The sequence below is a fragment of the Prionailurus bengalensis genome, chromosome D1 (assembly GCF_016509475.1).
Source record: "Prionailurus bengalensis isolate Pbe53 chromosome D1, Fcat_Pben_1.1_paternal_pri, whole genome shotgun sequence".
Classification (NCBI taxonomy): domain Eukaryota; kingdom Metazoa; phylum Chordata; class Mammalia; order Carnivora; family Felidae; genus Prionailurus; species Prionailurus bengalensis.
The window spans coordinates 101759295-101781090 of NC_057346.1; the positions used below are offsets into that span (position 1 = coordinate 101759295).

General features: G+C 35.5%; 2 protein-coding genes and 1 pseudogene across 2 annotated transcripts; 1 reads left to right on the top strand and 2 right to left on the bottom strand.

Moving 5' to 3' along the window:
* Window positions 1–8549: 8549 nt before the first annotated feature.
* LOC122482771 lies at window positions 8550–8774 on the bottom strand (annotated as a pseudogene).
* Window positions 8775–9984: 1210 nt separating this feature from the next.
* On the top strand, window positions 9985–17293 carry LOC122484338 (olfactory receptor 1102-like). The gene is made up of 2 exons (XM_043582298.1): window positions 9985–10942; window positions 17169–17293. Exons 1-2 carry the CDS (start codon window positions 10000–10002, stop codon window positions 17291–17293), a joined length of 1068 nt encoding a protein of 355 aa, XP_043438233.1. The 5' UTR covers window positions 9985–9999.
* A 46-nt stretch (window positions 17294–17339) lies between these two features.
* LOC122482772 (olfactory receptor 1102-like) lies at window positions 17340–18368 on the bottom strand. The gene has a single exon (XM_043579068.1). It carries the CDS (start codon window positions 18312–18314, stop codon window positions 17340–17342), a length of 975 nt encoding a protein of 324 aa, XP_043435003.1. The 5' UTR covers window positions 18315–18368.
* Between the last annotated feature and the right edge of the window lie 3428 nt (window positions 18369–21796).

Here is a 21796-nt window from a genome sequence, read left to right on the forward strand (position 1 = left end):
GTCGATACCTCATGGAACAAACTTGAAGATATTAATACAATTGTAATTCATATTAATATGATAAAAGTGGCCATTCGTGTGACTCATGGAAAGTTAACTCTGTCCTCGTATTTATTTCTTGGCAGTGAATAATATCCCATTAGTTGATGAGGAGACAGTGACACGATGGTGGATCAAAGGTTGAATGCACTCACTGTAGAATTAAATGGAAGATTGGAGATTTTACTCACTGGCTCAACTTAGGTCATTTCTAAAACTGAGGCCAAATGGGTGATTCACAACTGATTTCTATTAGCTGTTTTCCTATTAAATCACAGTGCACTGCTATGTATGTTTTTCTTACAACATAAAAACAGAAGATAGTATATCAATGAACACAACATTGGAATTCACATCAGAATTCTAAACGTTTCAGCAAGTGTGTAAAATTATTTGCTATAATCTACTCACCTATAGCATTATGACATTAATATTTATCTCAAAACATTGGAACAAATTTTGAAGAAAATGTGTTAATGAAATTAAATATTCAAATTAATTTAAAATAGAGAATATACTAAATTAGGTTAGTTTGACAGATTAACAGCCAATTGGATAGTAATATTTTAGAGGTTTAAATCTAAAAGCTTTCTAACTCCATTAAGTTATTTTGAACAGAACAAACCAAGACTGTTTTCAAGAATATGGACCATGATTAGATATAAAATTCTATGACAACATATGTTTCATTCAATGTGTTTTTGAAATACATATTATTCTTTGGAAGATAAATATTTGGTCATTTGTATGGGTTTTGGAGATCTACATTATTGATAATGTATGTTTTTCTATTCTTTCAGAATTCTATGTTGAAAATGAAAGAATTATAATAAAAAATAGGAAATCTGTTTTTTTTTTCTTTCAGTATATTACACTTGATTATATAATGTTGATTTGGGATTCAGTGAATGAATAACTAGGTAATTATTATATAAAAGTAACAAATTCAGAAAATCAGTAATTAAAAATGTAACAAAAAATCTTCGCACCTAGACATTACACTTTATATTTAAAAGAAGAAATAGTAGCAAGAAATGAAAGCTAGAAGATGTAGAAAAAAACTTTTCAGGCATAGTGTCATGGTTAATCAAACTAGGAGTCAAAGTATTAGCTGAACCTGAATTCAAAGTTCCATTATTTGCCCATAATATAACAATAGTTGGAGAATAGGTTTTATTCAAATTATTACACTTAAATTTTTTTTAGATATTCACCCATTGGACATGTGAATAAGTACTGAGGGCACATAATCTGCAGCAGATAATATTTGGTTAATTATTTAAATTCATAATGCAAATCGAGCCCTAGTTTCAATACATTGACATGGGTACCATCAGTAAGAGAGAGAGCCATTTGACAACGAATCGTGATAGAAAAAGAGGAAAGTGAATCCCAGCAACCTTCTAGGAACGGTAAAGTCAGTATCACTTAGAATTGTCAATATCGGCAGAAAACATTTTCATAGATTATTGGAAAGATTAAATGAAGAGAAAACCAGAAAAACACATCTGAGACATCAAAAAAAAAAAGAAAAAAGCAAATTTGGGGCGCCTGGGTGGCGCAGTCGGTTGAGCGTCCGACTTCAGCCAGGTCACGATCTCGCTGTCCGTGAGTTCGAGCCCCACGTCAGGCTCTGGGCTGAAGGCTCAGAGCCTGGAGCCTGCTTCCGAATCTGTGTCTCCCTCTCTCTCTGCCCCTCCCCCATTCATGCTCTGTCTCAATCTGTTCCAAAAATAAATAAATGTTGAAAAAAAAATTAAAAAAAAAAAGCAAATTTAAGGTGAATCCTATGTATTGGAAATAAAAGTTACAACAAAACAAATTAAGACGCTCAAACAAACCACTTATCCTAATTAACTGAATATTTTTGAGCTTCTTTAACATAATGAAATGCTTTTAAATATATCATTTCATTAAAAAAACAAAAAACAAAACAAAACAAAACAAAAACAAACAAACAAAAAAAAACAACCTTGGGGCACTAGGGTGGCTCAGTCGGTTAAGCGTCTAACTTTGGCTTAGGTTATGATCTTACAGTTCATGGGTTCCAGCCCCGTGTCAGGCTCTGTGCTGACAGCTTGGAGACTAGAACCTGCTTTGGATTCTGTGTCTCCCTCTCTCTCTCTGCCCCTCCCCTGCTGGCATTCTGTCTCTCTCAAATATAAATGAACATTTAAAAAAGAAGTAGGAGGATGGCCCCCTCCCCGCAAAAAACAAAAACAAAAAAACCAAAAAACACCTTAATGAATTGACTGTGAAAACCTGAATACGTTTTTTTCTTATGTTAGAAAAAAGGAAGAGTGCCTGGGTGGCTCAGCCCATTGAGCATCCAACTTTGGCTCAAATCATGATATGATTCCTAAGTTCGAACCCCTCATCAGGCTCTCTGCTGTCATTGCAGAGCCTGCATCAGATCCTCTGTCCTCCTCTCTCTGCCCCTCCGTGCTCACGCTGTCTCCCTCTCTCTCAAAAACAAATAAACATTTAAAAAATTTTAAAAAGGAAAAAAAATATCATGAATATTTACCAAAAGAAGGTTCAGATAAGAGTTTATGTAGATGAGGTAAAAACAGAAAAGAAAAAAAGAAAAACAGACTTTCATAAATATGATGAAACCAATCTATGTTTTAATGCAGCAAAGAGTCACATGAAAAAGCTCAACCCCAATACAACTCGCGGCATCAGGTCAGGGTACAGGGTACAGGTATACTGGGTACAGGGACAATTACATAGATTTGGAATTTGGAAGTATGTTTTCTTCATTCAGCTCCATTAGTAAAAGTCATGTGTGATACCAGACTTTCTCTCCAAAGCAACCCTTCTTCTTTTTTTTTTCTTTAAGTTATTTTATTTCATTTTCAGTATAGTTATATTGTGTTATGTTAGTTTCAGGTGTAGGATACAGTGATTCAACTCCTCTTTCAAAGAGCAGTAAATCTAAGTGACAAAGTGGATACAATAATGTACAACCAGGCAGACTAAGCATGTAAAACAATAAATATTTCAAGCCATTTTCTTTAAATATGCCCATTTTTAATAATTTTAAGATTCATGTAATTAAATTTGCATCAATATATTATTTTTTTAAATAGTAAATATATGAGCACAACACCAATGTTACAGCTACATCATTGAAAACCAACGGACCAGAGCCTTGAACTAGATATTTCATTCTTTAGCTACATGTAACACATTTTTTCTGATTGCTAATATGTACTTAAACATTTTTCCAGTAGATTAAATCCAGTGATTTATATTATGATTCTGTTTTTCCCTCTGCACACAATTTATGTCTAGATTAGAGACTAGTTTTGTGAATTGCATGATCCATTAATAATAACAAGACAAAAAATAAAAATGCACACACAGATCCCCATAATCCTATGTGTCACATTAGAGTGAGCTTAATTTTCTTTTTTTTGGGGGGGGGTAAATAAGATAATAAAAAATTACAATATTTAACACTTCATTTAAATATTATATGAAACTATCTTTCTGTTAGGTGAGTATAACTAAATCAATATTAGTACATATATCAGACCCAGACTTACGAAGAGAGACTGTATTCTTAAAGAATTTAATAATGTATGATCAACATTTATAATTAATTTAAAGTCACTTCCAAAAATATAACTTTCATAGAAGGCAGAATACTCCAAATATGTTGGGCTCACTACTGAAGCTCTAAATTCACAAAGGAGTAGAGAACAAAGAACTAACATTTATTGAGCTGTAGGAATGGACTTTTGCACACATTACTTTATTTCCTTTTTGTAATAACTCTCACAGATAACAAGTGCCACAGCCAAGATTCAGTCTCAAGTGTCCTTCAGAGAGCACCCACTTTTCACCTTTTTTCATTGCTTCTTATTATGCCATAGCTTCATTCTGCAATTGACTTCCCTCCCCAGGACCTCCATTGGAATAAAACAAAATGTGTTTTTTTAAATGTATTTAAATATTTTAAGTCATCAAGGCAAGAGAAACACTATGAAATAAGTCGTCATCTGAAGTGGCCAGCAAAATAAAATGAAAGGAATTATTATTTGCCTTATTATATTAAAATATAATATAAAATATAATATAAAATATTATTTGCCTTATTATATTAAAATATAAGTGCCCAGAGAGTTGAATGAGTTAAATGTTTCCTTGCCCTCGATTGAAACATTTTATCTTGTTTCACTTTGAACTGGTCTGCCTTCTGACATCAAGAAAATGAAAATATAGATGTATTTGGAGACTTCTAATTGCTTTCACAAATTCAAATTCATTATTTTCCATTTCTTTTGTTTTATTCCAGGAAGTGTTGTTATCCAATTTTTAGACAGATCTGCATAAGTCCAGTTTGTGAAGAATGTATTCTATTCACCTGTACAATAGGCAACAAGTAAAAGCTTTAATATTAGGGATTTCATCACATATTTGACCTTGATGTTTTAGGTTTCATTTCCTAAATATTCTGCAAATTATCTGAAAACTTCTCTTACCTACAGAACAGCAAAGGCAGGTTTAGGTACCTTATGAATGTAGTTCATTTAGATTGCTTATATCCACTTACTCAGCTGTTGATAAAACTCAGAGGAGATGCCCTAATGGGAATATGGTCCAATTATCTTCTGGTTCAAAATAGCAATTCAAGGATTTACTCAATAATAAAGAAGTAAGTAGTCTGGAATAATGTACTGTATGTTAATATTATAGAAAATAAATAGTTGTTTGATCCCTGGTTTAAAATAATGCCCTAAAGATATATACAGACACTAGATAAAAAGTCTTTAGAACTGAGACATGCTCTTAATATAATAGCTCTGACACTGGGTTAGAACTAACTTCTCTGAGAATCAATTCCCTCATCTGGGCAATAGAAGCCATTTTTTTTTAATTGTGACAGGTCAGTAAACATGGTAAACTAAAATGATGTAAAACTATAATATATCTCCTGCAAAATCTAGCAGATGGATTTATAGTCAATGAAAGGTATTACACGTTTACTCTGTACAAATCATAGAGTACATGGGTTTGATGAATACATTTAGAAGTGTGCCGTCTAAGCTTGCTGGAAGATTGATCATTATTCAAGGTAATAAGAAAAATCCAAAAACTCCCATAGAAATGTGGAGGAGACATTAAAAGTTTAAAGCTCTGTAGGACTTGATAAATCATGTAATTTTGTGACTACTAAATGTTAATGTAGTGTTTATTCAAATTAAATAAAAATATCTATTGATTGGTTGACAAACAGATGTTTATCACGTATACACGTGCAGTTCACTCATACACACACATACCCCTGGGACCAAAATAGAGACATTTAACATTTTTATTTTTTTTTATTTTTCTTTATTTTTTTTAGGTATCCCCCACTCTTACACAGGCTTAATCATGTTACAAAGGGTCCATAAAAAACTGGAATAGATCTCAGAAGTATGCCGTACATACTTGCTTTGGAAAAGACAGGGCTTCACTTAGAAGAAAAGCTGAGAATCATGTCAATTGAGTAAGGCAAATACACTAGGAAAGTAAATTTCAACAAGGGAGGGGTCTTCTGGAAAATGCAGGACTTATAAAGGATTGCTAGAGCAATACACAAGTCTAAAGTTTAGAGTAATCCTTTACAAGGCAACATCTGCTGTGGCACTTAAAGTAGCTGTACAATAATATTTTAAGACCTTCATAAAAACATGAGTCATCTTTGAACACAAAGCTGGAAAAGCTACTTGATATATCTCCAACTTCACATGCGCCTCCTGATAGTCAAAATGCCCATCCTATTGACACATTGAATGAATCAAAGGATTATTATTGAACTCTTTATAATTACATTTAAATTGCAAAAGGGTAAAAATAACCAAATAATGTTCAAAAGTTACCAAAATCAGAACATCAACCCAGGCCATAAGGAATCAAATGAACCACATCAAATACATCTTAATATAAAACAAACAAACAAAAATTAAATGACTGATGACTCAAAAATATCAAAGGTATCAGAAATGAGAATACAAGATATCAGAAGAATGAGGACATATGCTACAAATAACTCAGAATAATAAACCAGAAAATGGAAATAAGGCAAAAATTCAGCAATCAAGAGTAATTTAATACATAGAAATTTAATACAAGAGTGGGTGGTCACTACTGAAAGCATAATTAAGAAAGAGAAGAGAAAGAGAGATGAAGAAAAATCAGTTTCAAGTAAATAATTAAGAGAATTAAGAATTTGATAGAAAATGACAGATCTAAAAGTACTAAGATATAATTTAAAAAACAATAGAGATGTGACTCATACAAATATAAAATTGACATACAAAAATTTATAACTATCTGAATGAGTATATCAATAAAATGAGAGATATAGAATTTTTAATAAATAAGGGTTTATGACATTTATTTGGAAAAGTTACAATAAAATATTTAGTTTCCTTTTTAATTTTATTGAAAAAATGTACACATAGGAAAGTACATACATCTCAAGAGTACAGCTTGATGAATTTTTAAATTGAACACACCCTTATAAACAAGCCCAAGAGAAAGAACATTTCCAGAACCCAGGGAACCTCCTGTATTCTTCCAGTCACTCTCTCCCATGTAAAGATAGCCATAGTATGAAACAGAGACTAATTTATGTAATAGCTAGTTTTTTCAAGGACAGAGTTATTGCATTTTAATAAAATACAAAAAATCTACCATTTATATGTGCCAGTTACATGAATTTGAATAGACACACACAACTGTGTAACAATAACCACATTATGGGCAATAGAAATATTCTATATTGTAGAATTGTGGAATTCCTTTGTTAATTTCTACAAAAATGCTTTTCTTGGTTTTAACTCGGGTTGCATTGAATATATAGATAATTTGCAATTACATTTAATTAATAGATCAGTATCTTCTTTATCCCTTTCTTTCTTTCATTCTTTTGTTCTTAAATTCAAATCCCATGACCAACATTCTGTATCTATTAATTTAGTCTCCCCAGGTGTTGAGCTCAGGCACCTATGTATTTTAAACACATTTTTGAATAATTTATTTAAGTACATAGCCATGAACTAGTTTATAGATGAGTATACAAGATTTCCAAGACAAGAACCTGACCGACACAAAAAGTTTGACCTTTATCTCTGCCAGATCTCTCATATTTTGTTTATTACATAGAATATTAAATTTATCTATATAGTGTCCCATCTCTGCTTTCAATACTTCCTGTTTATGTATTCATATATTTTCTCCTTATTAAACTCTCAGTGAGCTTCATGTATTTTTCATGCCACTTTAAAAGTTAAATAAATATAGTAATCTTTATTAAATGATTATGAAATTTGTCATACCTTATTTTGAGACAAGTAAACAGGTTATGTTCTCAGGAAGAAAGAACTGGGTTTTAAAGAATTTAAGTCATAAACCCAATGGCGTATATTTATTTAGTATCTGAGCCAGGATTGTGTCCTGTAGCATTAGATTATTTTCCAGCCCTATGTATTGCTCTGCCCTGAGGGCTATTTTATACCAGAGGCCAAAGTGTATTCATGTGATCATTTTTATCATGTAGCTCATGGTTCCAGAGCCACTCATTTACTATGAAAGAAACATATGAAATTATCTGACTTTTCCGTCCCCGAAGATAATTACCCTATTTTCTCCTTGGAGCATCCCTGTGGACATCAAGAAGAGCTTGAAAGTCTGCTATAAAACTCCAAATGATCAGTGAGCATAGGGTATGTTAACTGAATGAGCAGTTCATTTCCACAGGTAAGAGGAAAGTGTTTCTTATTACTTACAGAATTCTTCAGAAGTCATAACCTTGAATCTCAAACTAGATTCCGCATTATAATATTTAAATCTGAGATGGAAATTTCTAGTTAACTGAGAATTAAATTAAAATTGAACAAGGAAATTCCAGGGAACATTACAAGGATAATAGGAAAGACTCCTTGCATGTTTAGGTCAACAGATTTGGAAATTAGACATTTTATTTCACTTTCTTGATGGAATGTAACAGCTGGAATAAAGGTAGTTGAAATAAAGGGATGTATTACAAATTTAGGAAAATTATTATATAGAGAGCAAATTAACTATCAACCAATCATCAGATACATGCCAGTTGAGGATCATAATTTGTTTTTCTAATGCAAACACATAAATGAATTTTAAATTTGTTTTACTGGTTAGCTGCTTGCTGAAGAAGCCACTTCAGTTTTATTTTCTTTTTTTTAAGTCATGATCTGCTTAAACTTGATGGCTTTATAAAAGAATTCAAACACATGAGGATGTTATTTTGTATTGTTTCCAGAAGACAACCTTTCCAGAATTATGGCATATCAAAATGAATTGCAACATAGTCAACTGCCCATAGCTTATTTTTTAATCATTACAAAAGTTTATTTAACAAAAGGTTCAATATGAAAATGCACATAACCTGATTTTTATATTGTAGTAAAACAGGTGCTATGGAGAGGGGACATGTGGAAGCCATTTTGATTTCTTCTGATGAACACACACGTTGTTTATATTCGTTCCAAAGCTTCTAACATGATGATGCTATTTCCTCGTATACCACCATTCCAATACTCCGTTGCCCACTAGTTGCCATTTGCACACTTCCATCTATCACAAAATTCATAAAGGGATTGAACCCCTGCAATAGTCCTTGGACATGTCTGCCATTTGATATCAATGATAGTTTCTTGTCCATAATTTTTTTTCAACTCGGGAGGGTGAGCTTTGTTCATGGTGTCTACTCGACCACCTCAAAGATGCCCCCAAATGGAATTCATGGTGTCCTTCATGCTCCCGCTAGACACAGCTGCAAGTGTGGGACAGAGAAACCTGGTCTTCAATCCTGTCTTTGCTTCTAACTATCGGTATGACCACGGCCTGGTTATAGGTCAAGCTGTTTCTCAGTTTTCTCATCTATAAAAGGATGCTAAATTATTTAGTTTGCAGGTTGCTATGCAGATGACATAAGATAATGTACACACAATTTTTAACCCTCAGTAGCCACTTAATATCATGTGGTTGCAGCTATCATTGCTGTCCTTCTCAAGGTTAGCATTTATGACATCGTTCTCATAGATGTGCCCTGTGTATGTTTTCTAACTGTATTACAGGTGAAGAATTGAAAAAATTAGTCTTCCATATTGGTCTATTTTGTTAAAATTGAGAGTTTGTATTTTTGTCTACCTAATCTTTATCTCCTAAGATGAAATGAGCTAGATAAGGAAAAGAATTATTATGGACAAAATCATCAGGGGGGTGTAAGTAGACATACTATCATTTTACTGACATGACCAAAGTACAATGCAATGATAGCAATGAATTTCCAAGATGCCTGACACCATAGAGTATTGTGATGGTCAGAGAGGGCTGCCCTGTATGACAAGGGCTAATATCTAAATCTAACATCCTATATTGTACTCATTTGTGAATATTTTGAATTTAAATAATTTTCACACTGTATTTCTCATTTAAATGCATCCCAGGGATACACATGTAGGTGGTCCCATTTTAACAACTGGATACACACACACGCACACACACACACACACACACAAGGAATTTCACACACATTTTACAAAATCTAGGACTAGTAACAGGTATGTAATTTTTATTATAATATTTTCAGATTTTTAAATTTCTATATTCATTCATATTTGAAGATTTTCAGATGATGCAATATGAAGCAAGATGGGAGAAAATTTAACAGAAAACAACTGGAAATTAACCCAATAATTGGCATAATTTGTTTAACATGAAAAATTTAACCAACAACTTAATAAAATAATTTCTTTATTTACGCAGGATAATGTATCCTCTGGAACACAACTTCTTCATCACTGCCTTTTCCTTCACTGACAAGGATTTCAACATGTCCTTCTAAGAAACAAACATGAGAATACATAAAGTGGGTTCTATTTTCAAAAATATCGCCTTTAAAACCTGCAAATAAATACTAAAATGGCAGGGTTGACATTGGATTTAGACTTATACACAATTAAGTTGAAAAATGTAACTGAGTTCACTACGTTTATATTGACGGGTTTCACAGATGATTTTGAGGTGCAAATCTTCCTCTTTTTACTATTTCTAGCAATCTACCTTTTTACTCTGGTAGGAAATTTGGGACTAGTTATATTAGTCATTGGGGATTCTCGGCTACACAACCCCATGTACTACTTTCTGAGCGTATTGTCTTTCCTGGATGCCTGTTATTCTTCAGTTGTCACCCCAAAAATGTTGGTCAATTTCCTCGCAGAGAATAAAACCATTTCCTATGTTGGATGTGCAGCGCAGATGCTTCTCTTTGTTACCTTTGGGACCACAGAATGCTTTCTCTTGGCTGCAATGGCATATGACCGCTATGTCGCCATCTACAACCCTCTCCTGTACTCAGTGAGCATGTCACCCAGAGTCTATGTGCCACTCATCGTTGCTTCCTACGTGGGTGGCATTTTGCATGCTTCTGTACACACCGTGGCCACATTCAGCCTGTCCTTCTGCGCATCCAATGAAATTAGACATGTCTTTTGTGACATCCCTCCTCTCCTCGCCATTTCTTGTTCTGACACTCACACAAACCAGCTCCTGCTCTCCTACCTTGTGGGCTCCATTGAGCTCGTCACTATCCTGACAGTTCTGATCTCCTATGGTTTCATTCTGTTGGCCATTCTGAAGATTCATTCTGCTGCAGGGAGGCGGAAAGTCTTTTCTACATGTGGCTCTCACCTAACTGGAGTGTCAATATATCATGGAACCATCCTCTTCATGTATGTGAGACCAAGTTCCAGCTATGCTCTGGACCATGACATGATAGTCTCAACATTTTACACGATTGTGATTCCCATGCTGAATCCCATCATCTACAGTTTAAGGAACAAAGATGTAAAAGAAGCGATGAAAAATCTGTTTGGTAAAAATTGGTATATCAATAAAGTCTACTTTTCACATTGACCATTAAATTGAGAAAAATTATGAATGCTATTGATCATCTCAATATTAAAATAGAAATGTTTTGCTTTAGTTTATTTGTGTCTTTGTCTTCTTGGTATTTATTTTTATTTAAAGATTGTGGTCACATCTCACCTGTACATTTTTCACATATGTAGAAAATCTCTGTCATTCCTTTGCTTCTTCCTTAATTCATCTGGAAATACACACAGGCGCACACATACATTTATACACACATGTGTAAATACATATGCATCTGTGCTGAGGCTGATTGTATTAACTTGCTCAGGCTGCCATAACAAAGTGCCACAGACTGGTGGCTTTCACAGCAGCAACCTATTGCTAACCGTTACAGAATCTGTAAGTCTGAAGGTGAAACGGAGTGAATTTCTTCCTATTCCTCTCTCCTTCACTTGTAGATGGCAGTCTTCTCTTTCTGTCTCCACATGGTCATTCCTCTCTGTGTCTCTGCGTTCTGATCTCTCTTTATGATACCAGTGATCTTGGATTAGGGTCCACTCTAACGACCTCATTTTAAGTTAATTATCTCCTCAAAGGCTTTATTGTCAAATATAGTCATATTCTGAGGTATGGGGAGTTAGGTTTTCACATATGAATATTGGTATATATACCAATACATATACACATTATATATACATATATATATACACGTATATATGTGTGTGTCTGTGCATGTACATGTGCACACATGCATATATTCATTACATATAGATATATTTGCATATAGACACATACATATATTTATTATTTGTAAGTATATTTATAAATACAGAGTCACATATGTATGTGATCTTTACTTTAAAATGTATAGTATTACCTTTCATCCTCATATGAGTCAAACTGGATAGTCTCCCATAGTTGCAATTATACCTAACTTGAAGATCATATCTGAATAGCTTGAGCAAATACTACGTCACTGGGAAAAAAAACCAAGCTCACATAATCCCAATCCACTTTCATTGAATCACTGGTATCTGACTCCTGATAAAATAACTCCGCTCCATCCTTTTTTATTTATTTATTTATTTTTTAACGTTTTTTTAATTTATTTTTGGGACAGAGAGAGACAGAGCATGAACGGGGGAGGGGCAGAGAGAGAGGGAGACACAGAATCGAAAACAGGCTCCAGGCTCTGAGCCATCAGCCCAGAGCCTGACGTGGGGCTCGAACTCACGGACCGCGAGATCGTGACCTGGCTGAAGTCGGACGCTTAACCGACTGCGCCACCCAGGCGCCCCAACTCTGCTCCATCCTTAAATCCATGCACTGAGAGCAGGGACCATAGATAATATATTTAAATCCCTGGTGTCACTACCACGCTGCTTGTGAGAGTACATCTCTCCTCTTTTCGTTATTTCCTTCAGAGCATGGACATTAAATCCATTTTCTGCCTCACAGAATACAGAGACCAGACGTTAGCACCGATCAAGATTATACTTAAACTCAAGAACAACAAAAAACAAGCACAATTCAGAGAGTGAGTTACAGCTGGCTGGCGGAAGCTGAGCTAAGCTGCAGCCCAACTTTATGGGCTTTCCTACTAACTTGGTATAGACTCAGCTTTGGCTCTCTTTTCTTCTGACCACTACCACTTTATTATGGTCTTACAGACGCCACTACTCCTTGGTGCCCAGACCCAAGAACCAAGGCATAGGGGTGTCTGGAGGCTCAGTTGGTTAAGCCACCGACTTCAGCTCAGGTCACGATCTCATGGTCTGTGAGTTCGAGCAACCCATCGGACTCTGTGCTGACAGCTTAGAGCTGCTTCGGATTCTGTGTCTCCCTCTCTCTCTCTGTCCCTCCCCAGCTAGTGATCGATCTCTCTCTCTCTCTTTCTATCAAAACTAAGAAGCATTAATTTTTTTTTAAAGAACCATCCCAACTATACTCATGTTTAGCCCTGTTTCCAACAGACCTCATTTTAATTGCAAGGACATGTGTCCTTCAAAGTTAATTCATTGTAAGTGGTTGTGTTTTTCAATCCTTCCTTCCTTTTTTTTTTTAAAGTTTTATTTTTACTTATTTTGAAAGAGAGAGAGAGTGAGCAAGCAAGGGAGGGCAGAGAGAGAGGGAGACAGAATCCCAAGCAGGGCCCACGCATCAGTGCTGAATTCCACACAGGGCCCTAACCTACAAACTGCGAGATCACAACCTGAGCTGAGACCAAGAGTCAGATGCTTACCTGACTGAGCTCCCCTGGTGCCCCTCCATCCTTCCCTCTTACATTTCATTATCATCATCATCATCATCACTATTATTTTTTTATTTGTTTTGAGACAGGGAGAGAGAGAGACTGGGGAGGGGCAGAGAGGGAGACAGAGAATCCCAAAGCAGGCTCCACAATGTCAGTGCAGAGCCACAAGCAGGGCTTGAACTCACAAAACATGAGATAGTTACCTGAGCCCAAATCAAGAGTCAGACACTTAACTGAGCCAACCCAGAGCCCTTATTATTATTATTATTATTATTATTTTAAGTGTTGAATCCCTTTGGTTCCAATAAGATGATCTCCTTAGAACACAGAGTACTACTTAAGGCTATTTCCCTAAAGAGGGATCATTAAGTATAAATAACACCTTAACTGTATAAATATAGATAATCTTTTACCACAATATATATGCCCCAACAATTTTTCTGCATTTTTTTTTCCTTCTGTTTGCAAGGTTTTCTGGGCTGTCATTCACATAACTCCTGTTTTTAAATGCCTATTCTTAGTGAGGAGTTCATTGACTACATTATGATAATTAGAATTTACTTCCTTTGAATATCCTCATATTCTTTCCTTCTTAAATACACTCCTTTCACTTATCACAATTTCATATAACATGCATTTAATTTATATTTGATTTATTGTCTGATCTATTTTCCAGACATATGTGTCTGGAATTTTATCTCACACATATTGTGGCTCAATCAACATTCCCTAAATGAACAAATTGTGTATATAAGAAATTGCCAAAAAGATTTTATTTAACTCAATGAAGGGATGCATGTGAAAAAGAATGTTATTAGGTACTGCCTTAGATTTTCTAATTTACATTTTTCCTTTAAAATCTATCCTCTCTCTCTCTTGATCACTTTGCTATTTTTTTCTAGCTTTCTCATTTGGGTACAAATTTTCCAGTGAATATTATGTCAGTGGAATCACGCATATTTCAGCACTTCATGTTTTCATAATCAGTATTTCTGATTTTTTCCCATTTCTTTTGACTTAAGGATAGTTTAGTAACATACAAAAATGCTTAAATGAACACATTGAGAGGTTTTTTGTTTTTTGTTTTTTTTTTTTTACATTTATCCTTCATTTCTAAATAGAATGAAATTTTGAGAAACTTTTTTATTCAGGTCTTAGTCATCACTAATGTATGGAAGGTTTCATAAATGCTGCACTACACTTGTAAAGACAAATATCACAAAGCTTTTCTACATACTTACCTACAAAAATAACCTTATTGAAGGTTTAAGGTCTTTATGTACGTTTTAAAAAAAAAAATGAATGTTTATTTAATTTCGAGAGAGAGAGAGAGACCGAGCATGAGTGGGGAGGGGCAGAGAGAGAGGGAGACACAGAATCTGAAGCAGGCTCCAGACTCTGAGCTGTCATCACAGAGCCTGACCTGGGGTACAAACTTGCAAAATGTGAGATCATGACCTGAGCCAAAGTCTGATGCTTAGCAGACTGAGCCACCCAGGTGCCCCTAAGTCTTTATGTCTTAATTAAAGTTTTCTTACTTGAAAACAATACAGGCATATAAAGTTTTCCTAAAGTTAGCAGGCTTCGTTCCATTTCTCTCGTTGCATCTCCTGTATGAGAAGTTTCCTGTTTGGGATAGGTATTGCTACATAACCATTTGCATAGATAACATTCACTCTGGAGAGGTAGAGTCCAAGTGGAGGCATCCACCTGCAAGGACAGAGGGATGTGGTTACCCCCTAGGACGGTGGACTCAAAGCAGCAATCAGAATAGTCTTGCCCATTTATAAGCAAGGCAATGGCAAGTTGATCATGGTATTTCTAGAAGTGAAACAGATGAAAAAACACTAAATTCTGACTTGATCTATATAAGCAGGTTAAGTGAACAAAAGTCTAACTTGAATCATAAAAACTGTCATTGTGGGAGCTCAGCAATCAGTTTGTGAACTGAAGAAGCTTATAGCCCTAGAACCTCTTCAGTGAAGGGAGGTCAGGTACCCTTGAGGGATGAACCTTGCATATTACCAAAAAATTTAAACTATCAATCTTTCTCCAAGCCTTTGCCAAAGGGACTTTGGACATTTACCAGGGTAACTGTGCATTAGTGAAAAAGAAATAACCAGGTCTTTGGGAACTACTGGATACTAGTTCTGAACTGATGATGATAATTGTAGAAAACCCAAAATATCACTGTGTGTTTGGTTTTTTGTGATCCAAGAGTCAGGGGAGGGGCTTGTGGAAGTCAGGTGATCAATGGAGTTTTACTTCTGGCCGATGTTGCAGTGAGGCCAGTGTGTCCCTGGCCCATCCTCTGGTTATTTCTCCAGTTCCAGAATGTGTAATTGGAATAAAACAACTGAGACCCTGGAAGAATCCCCACATTGGTTCCCTGACATGTGAGTTAGGGTTATCATGATGGAAAAAGCCTAGTGGGAGCAACTCTAACTGTCTCAACCAAGAAACCATACGATTGCTATATAGCAATCTACAACCCTCTCTTGTACTCAGTGAGCATGTCACCCAGAGTCTATGTAACACACTCAGTGTTTCTTCCTATGTGGGTGGCATTTTGCATGCTTTTGTACACACAGTGATGACATTCAGCCTGTCCTTCCATGCATCCAATGAAATTATACATGTCTTTTGTGGCATCCCTCCACTACTTGCCTCTTTTAAATTATTTTTTAGATGCTTTTAATGTTTATTTTTGAGAGAGAGAGAGAGAGAGAATGAGTGGGAGAGGGGAAGAAGGAGAGGGAGACATAGATTCTGAAACAGGCTCCAGGCTCTGAGCTGTCAGCGCAGAGCTTGATGCAGGGCTCGAACTCACGAACTGTGAGATTACGACCTGAGCTGAAATCAAAACTCAGATGCTTAACCGACTGAGCCACCCAGGCACCCCACTACTTCCCATTTTTTGTTCTGACACTCACACAAACCATATATACATACATAAATGCATATATGATGTATGTATGTATAATATGTTTATATATCATGTATGTATATAATGTAGATATAAGGTACACACAGACATATTATATATACATATATTTATATATTTGAACCGTTGTTGCTTTTCTCTCAGCTCTATTTCTATTTGTCTTTCACGACACTTAAATACACCATCAATAGGGGGTGCCTGGGTGGCTTAGTCGGTTAAGCGTCTGACTTCTCACGGCTCGTGGGTTCGAGCCCCGCATCGGGCTCTGGGCTGACAGCTCAGACCCTGGGGCCTGTTTCAGATTCTGTGTCTGCCTCTCTCTCTGCCCCTCCCCCACTCACACTCTCAAAAATAAATAAATCTCAAAAATAAATAAACATTAAAAATTTTTTTTAAATAAATACACTATCAATAAATGTTACTGTTCTATGACTGGACAGTAATAAGAAAAGATTCTGATAGTGGAATAAAGATATATAATGTTGAGCCAAACAGTGGAAAGGCCATGGCAATAAGCCTGGATGGATCTTACTCCAAAATAAGGCAAATGGGGGCGCCTGGGTGGCTCAGTCAGTTAAGCGTCCGACTTTGACTCAGGTCATGATCTCGCGGTCCCTGAGTTCGAGCCCTGAGTCGGGCCCTGTGCTGACGGCTCAGAGCCTGGAGCCTGTTTCAGATTCTGTGTCTCCCTCTCTTTCTGACCATCCCCCATTCATGCTCTGTCTCTCTCTGTCTCAAAAATAAATAAACATTAAAAAAAATTAATAAAAATTAAAAAAAAAAACATAAGGCAAATGAAGTAACATTAAGGTCTTCACAGGACTCCAGAATGGAGAAGTAACCTCATAATGAGTGCTAAAGACTATCAGCGGTGTGAACGTGTTCTAATCCATAGGAACCCGAGAACATAAGCCATAGTAGTAGTCAGTGCAAATCACATTCCGCAATGATGGACAACAACAATACACTTACATCAATTAATATTTAATATGAATCCACTTGAACACAATAAAAGTAAACAGATGATAAAAATTATCTATATTTGTAAAATGCTGTGTTCGAAGGCTGCTAAATGCTTTGTTGGAAAATATTCTAGGATATACAAGCACTGTTACTGCAATCAAGACATTTTCTTTAGTTTCTGAGCAAAGAGACTTGGACTGGTATGAAACTCAGTGTTGAAAATGTATTTTACTTAGGAACCAATTTTTTACCAAACAGATTTTTCATCGCTTCTTTTACATCTTTGTTCCTTAAACTGTAGATGATGGGATTCAGCATGGGAATCACAATCGTGTAAAATGTTGAGACTATCATGTCATGGTCCAGAGCATAGCTGGAACTTGGTCTCACATACATGAAGAGGATGGTTCCATGATATATTGACACTCCAGTTAGGTGAGAGCCACATGTAGAAAAGACTTTCCGCCTCCCTGCAGCAGAATGAATCTTCAGAATGGCCAACAGAATGAAACCATAGGAGATCAGAACTGTCAGGATAGTGACGAGCTCAATGGAGCCCACAAGGTAGAAGAGCAGGAGCTGGTTTGTGTGAGTGTCAGAACAAGAAATGGCGAGGAGAGGAGGGATGTCACAAAAGACATGTCTAATTTCATTGGATGCGCAGAAGGACAGGCTGAATGTGGCCACGGTGTGTACGGAAGCATGCAAAATGCCACCCACGTAGGAAGCAACGATGAGTGGCACATAGACTCTGGGTGACATGCTCACTGAGTACAGGAGAGGGTTGTAGATGGCGACATAGCGGTCATATGCCATTGCAGCCAAGAGAAAGCATTCTGTGGTCCCAAAGGTAACAAAGAGAAGCATCTGCGCTGCACATCCAACATAGGAAATGGTTTTATTCTCTGCGAGGAAATTGACCAACATTTTTGGGGTGACAACTGAAGAATAACAGGCATCCAGGAAAGACAATACGCTCAGAAAGTAGTACATGGGGTTGTGTAGCCGAGAATCTCCAATGACTAATATAACTAGCCCCAAATTTCCTACCAGAGTAAAAAGGTAGATTGCTAGAAATAGTAAAAAGAGGAAGATTTGCACCTCAAAATCATCTGTGAAACCCGTCAATATAAACATGGTGACTTTGGTTACATTTTCCATCTGAATGCTGTGTAAATTTAAATCTGATGGGAACCCTGACATCTCACTTTCTATTTGTAGGTACTAAAGACAATATCTTGTGAAAATAGAGTCCATCCAATCATATTCTCATATTTTTTTCTTAGCAGGGTATAAAGATTTCCTTGGCAGTGATAAAATAGGCAGTGATAATGATATTGTACCCAAGTGGTTGCATTTCGCTGTTAAATAAAAGGACGAAATGATTATATTCAGTCATTGAGTGCATTTATCAAGTGGAAAATATTCTGTTGATTGAAATGGTTTATTGTCTAATTCATTTTCAGTTAAATTCTTTGCGGTCTTCTATTCATATCACATAATCTTAAAATTCACAATGATTAATAAACAGGCATATTTGAGTCTTAAAACATCATGATGGAAAGTACACATCTGAATACTGGTTCTGGATTGGCTACCATGCACATCAAATTCCTTGCTCTAATATTCCCAGCTGTTAAAATGGGAGTAAGCATATTCTTTCACAAGTTTGGGATGAATTTAAGTGAGAAATACTATGGAAATTATTTATTTTTAACATGTTTCCAGATGACTAGCAAATGAGACAAGTTACACATCTGAACTTGTACAAGGCTGTCTTTCCCAGAAAAACTGTTTACATTATTTTTTCTTACAATTATCCTGTTCCATTGGTTTCAATTCCAGAGCATGGGTGAATAGAATAGCAGAATATTCTGGAGATAGATGGACCTTATTTTCAAACATAAACAGTGCAATGTCTTTTTTTTTCTTTCAGTTTTTTTCTTCTCAAAATATACATCATTAATTTGTTCATTTTGACCTTCGTGGCTTATTATACTGCTATTTTTTTCAAATTTTATGTTTCAATTTATGTGATTATTACTACAAAATCCTTTGATATATATTTTTAAAAATTTTTAATGTTTATTTATATTTTGAGATAGGACAGAGGGAGAGCAGGGGAGGGGTAGAAAGAGAGGGAAACACAGAATCCAAAGTAGGCTCAGGCTCTCAGCTGGAGTCAGCACAGAGCTCGAAGCAAGGCTTGAACTCATGAACCATGAAATCATGACCTGAGCTGAAGCCAGACGCTTAACCAGCTGAGTCACGCAGGTGCCCCACCCTTGGATGTATTTTTAAGATATATTTCTATCAAAAAGAAATTCTGTCCATTTTTTAATGTTATAGCTGCTTAATGTCACCAGGCAGTAGATAATAAAATTGTTTCTGAACTTTTTGCTAAGAGAATCAAATCACTATATTTGTCACAAAATAATTTTTTTTTGTTTTCTTGGTGGCATCATACTCTTTCTCATTAAGTGGAGAATGAATAAATGAAACTTAAAAAGAAGTTAAAGAGACACCTGTAATCTGGACTGAAATGTCGGTTATTGAAACACAATTAATTATTGGATTCATCATATTTAAGGGACAGATTTCAGCATGGTGACTTTTGCTTTTCCTTTGGCATGTTATAACCAAAAAGTGTTTAAAAAGAGTAAAAAAAAAAATGCACAGTACATAAGGCCATGCTGGATTTACTCACTTACAAATGATTTATAGGCATGATGTGAAATATGCCACAGTTTTGTTATGTTGAGATATCCACACATCTGTAACAAATAAATAAGTTAAGGCTACTGTTAGAAAGAAAAGAAAAGCACGTGTCTTTATTTTCCCAGAAACGTTCTCAGACATTCTTGCGCTTCCGCAAGATATATTTCTGACATATATATTTCAGATATATTTCTGACATATAGAATAGATTCATTATGATGAGTCTCTGAAACCCCAAAATGCTCATTTGATTCTTAGAAAAATTGAGAGTAAAAAATATATAATTAAGTTAAAATCTGATTTTTTTAATAAACCCAGATAACTTACATAATTCTCATATGTGTTTGGAGTAGCACAAAAAATATATTTCTATTTAAAACATTCCTATTCTCTCTCTTTCTCTCCCAAACTGTTCTCCTCTTCTCTCTCTTCCCTCTCAAATCCGTGGAATACAAACAAAAATGTTTACTAAAAAGAGTCAGCTACAAAATAGGAGTTAAGCAGGTAAGAATAAGTATAGTGAAAACAAAACACACAAGCAAATTTGAAAAATGTACCAATGGGTAGTATACTAAAAGTACCCATCACAAAATACATGTTGACTCATATACACAGAAGAAATGTCAACAACGTGACAATTCTAGCCTTTAATTAACTAATGTGCCTGAGCTAAGATAATTGTGGGAGATTAAGAACATCACATATGGACTCTAAAACCACCTGGTGACGATGTGAACTTGGAAGTTACTTCTCCTCGTTAACCAAAGAATAACTAACATTGACCCAAATATTCAGGCATATCTTGTTCAACTACCTCTGTATGATGACTGCAGAGTGTTGATTGACCTGATGCGTTAAAATATCTTGAATCACCTTAAGGTGTTAATCATATGCAAAAGATGCATACAAGTGAAATGCGACCTCCGAGTTTATTTAACTCCAACAAAATAAATAAGGATTATACAATCAATTTTTTTTTTTAAATAAAAGCATTTTGGGGCACCTGGGTGACTCAGTTGGTTGGGCATCCGACTTCAGCTCAGGTCATGATCTCCCGGTTCCTGAGTTCCAGCTCCAAGTCGGGCTCTGTGCTGTGAGCTCAGAGCCTAGAGTTTGCTTTAGATTCGGGGTCTCCTTTCTCTGCCCCTTCCTCTCTCACACTCCATCTCTCTCTCTCTTAAAAATGAATAAACTTTAAATTAATTAATTAATTAATTAATTAAAAGCATTTGCAGTTAATGGATCCCAAACAGAAGCAAACCACTTCAAGTTATGCATATATTTGTTACATGGTAATAATATGTTAAAATACCAAACTACTTTTACAGCAGGTACTTCTATTAACTGAAATTTAGGAAAACTAGAACTGACTGTGTTGATGTCTCGCTATGTCACTTTGCTAGGGGCCAGAGAGACAAAAATAGAGATCCTGAGTTTTTAACAAAGCACGATCCATCTGGAAGACTAAAATAAAATCAGTTTCTCAGCACTCATGGTCAAACATAAAAAGTACATGCACGGGAACAAACACCCAGTTCAACAACAAGGAAAATTACAACGCTAGCTACTGTATATCATGACCTGGCTACCAAGAGTTAGGCATTTTGTGCACAGTATTTAATACAATCTACATAGCAACCCAGAAACTGAATAATTCAGTGTCATTTTATAGATGAAAAGACTGAAGCCTAACTAGACATATAACTCGACCAAGTTCATAATTTCTAAAAGATACAGGATTCAAGCCTCAATTTCTACGACTTCAGACTCTACACTATTTCTACTTGGCCATATTAAAACTACATTATGAGATGCCATAATTCTGGAAATGTTATCATGTAGAATCAATGAGAGAGCATCCTTGCACATTGGAATTCTTTTTTTTTTAAGCAATTAAACATTAATAGACCATGAAAAAAAAAAAACACTAAATTTGCTGGATCAGTGGGCTCGGTAGTAAAATAAAA

Excerpts from the sequence above, each read along its gene's own strand:
- LOC122482772 (XM_043579068.1), bottom strand. The coding sequence starts at position 18,314 with ATGTCAGGGTTCCCATCAGATTTAAATTTACACAGCATTCAGATGGAA.
- LOC122484338 (XM_043582298.1), top strand. The coding sequence starts at position 10,000 with ATGGCAGGGTTGACATTGGATTTAGACTTATACACAATTAAGTTGAAA. Across the intron at positions 10,943-17,168 it reads TGTAAAAGAAGCGATGAAAA|AGATGATAAAAATTATCTAT; the intron begins ATCTGTTTGGTA and ends ATAAAAGTAAAC.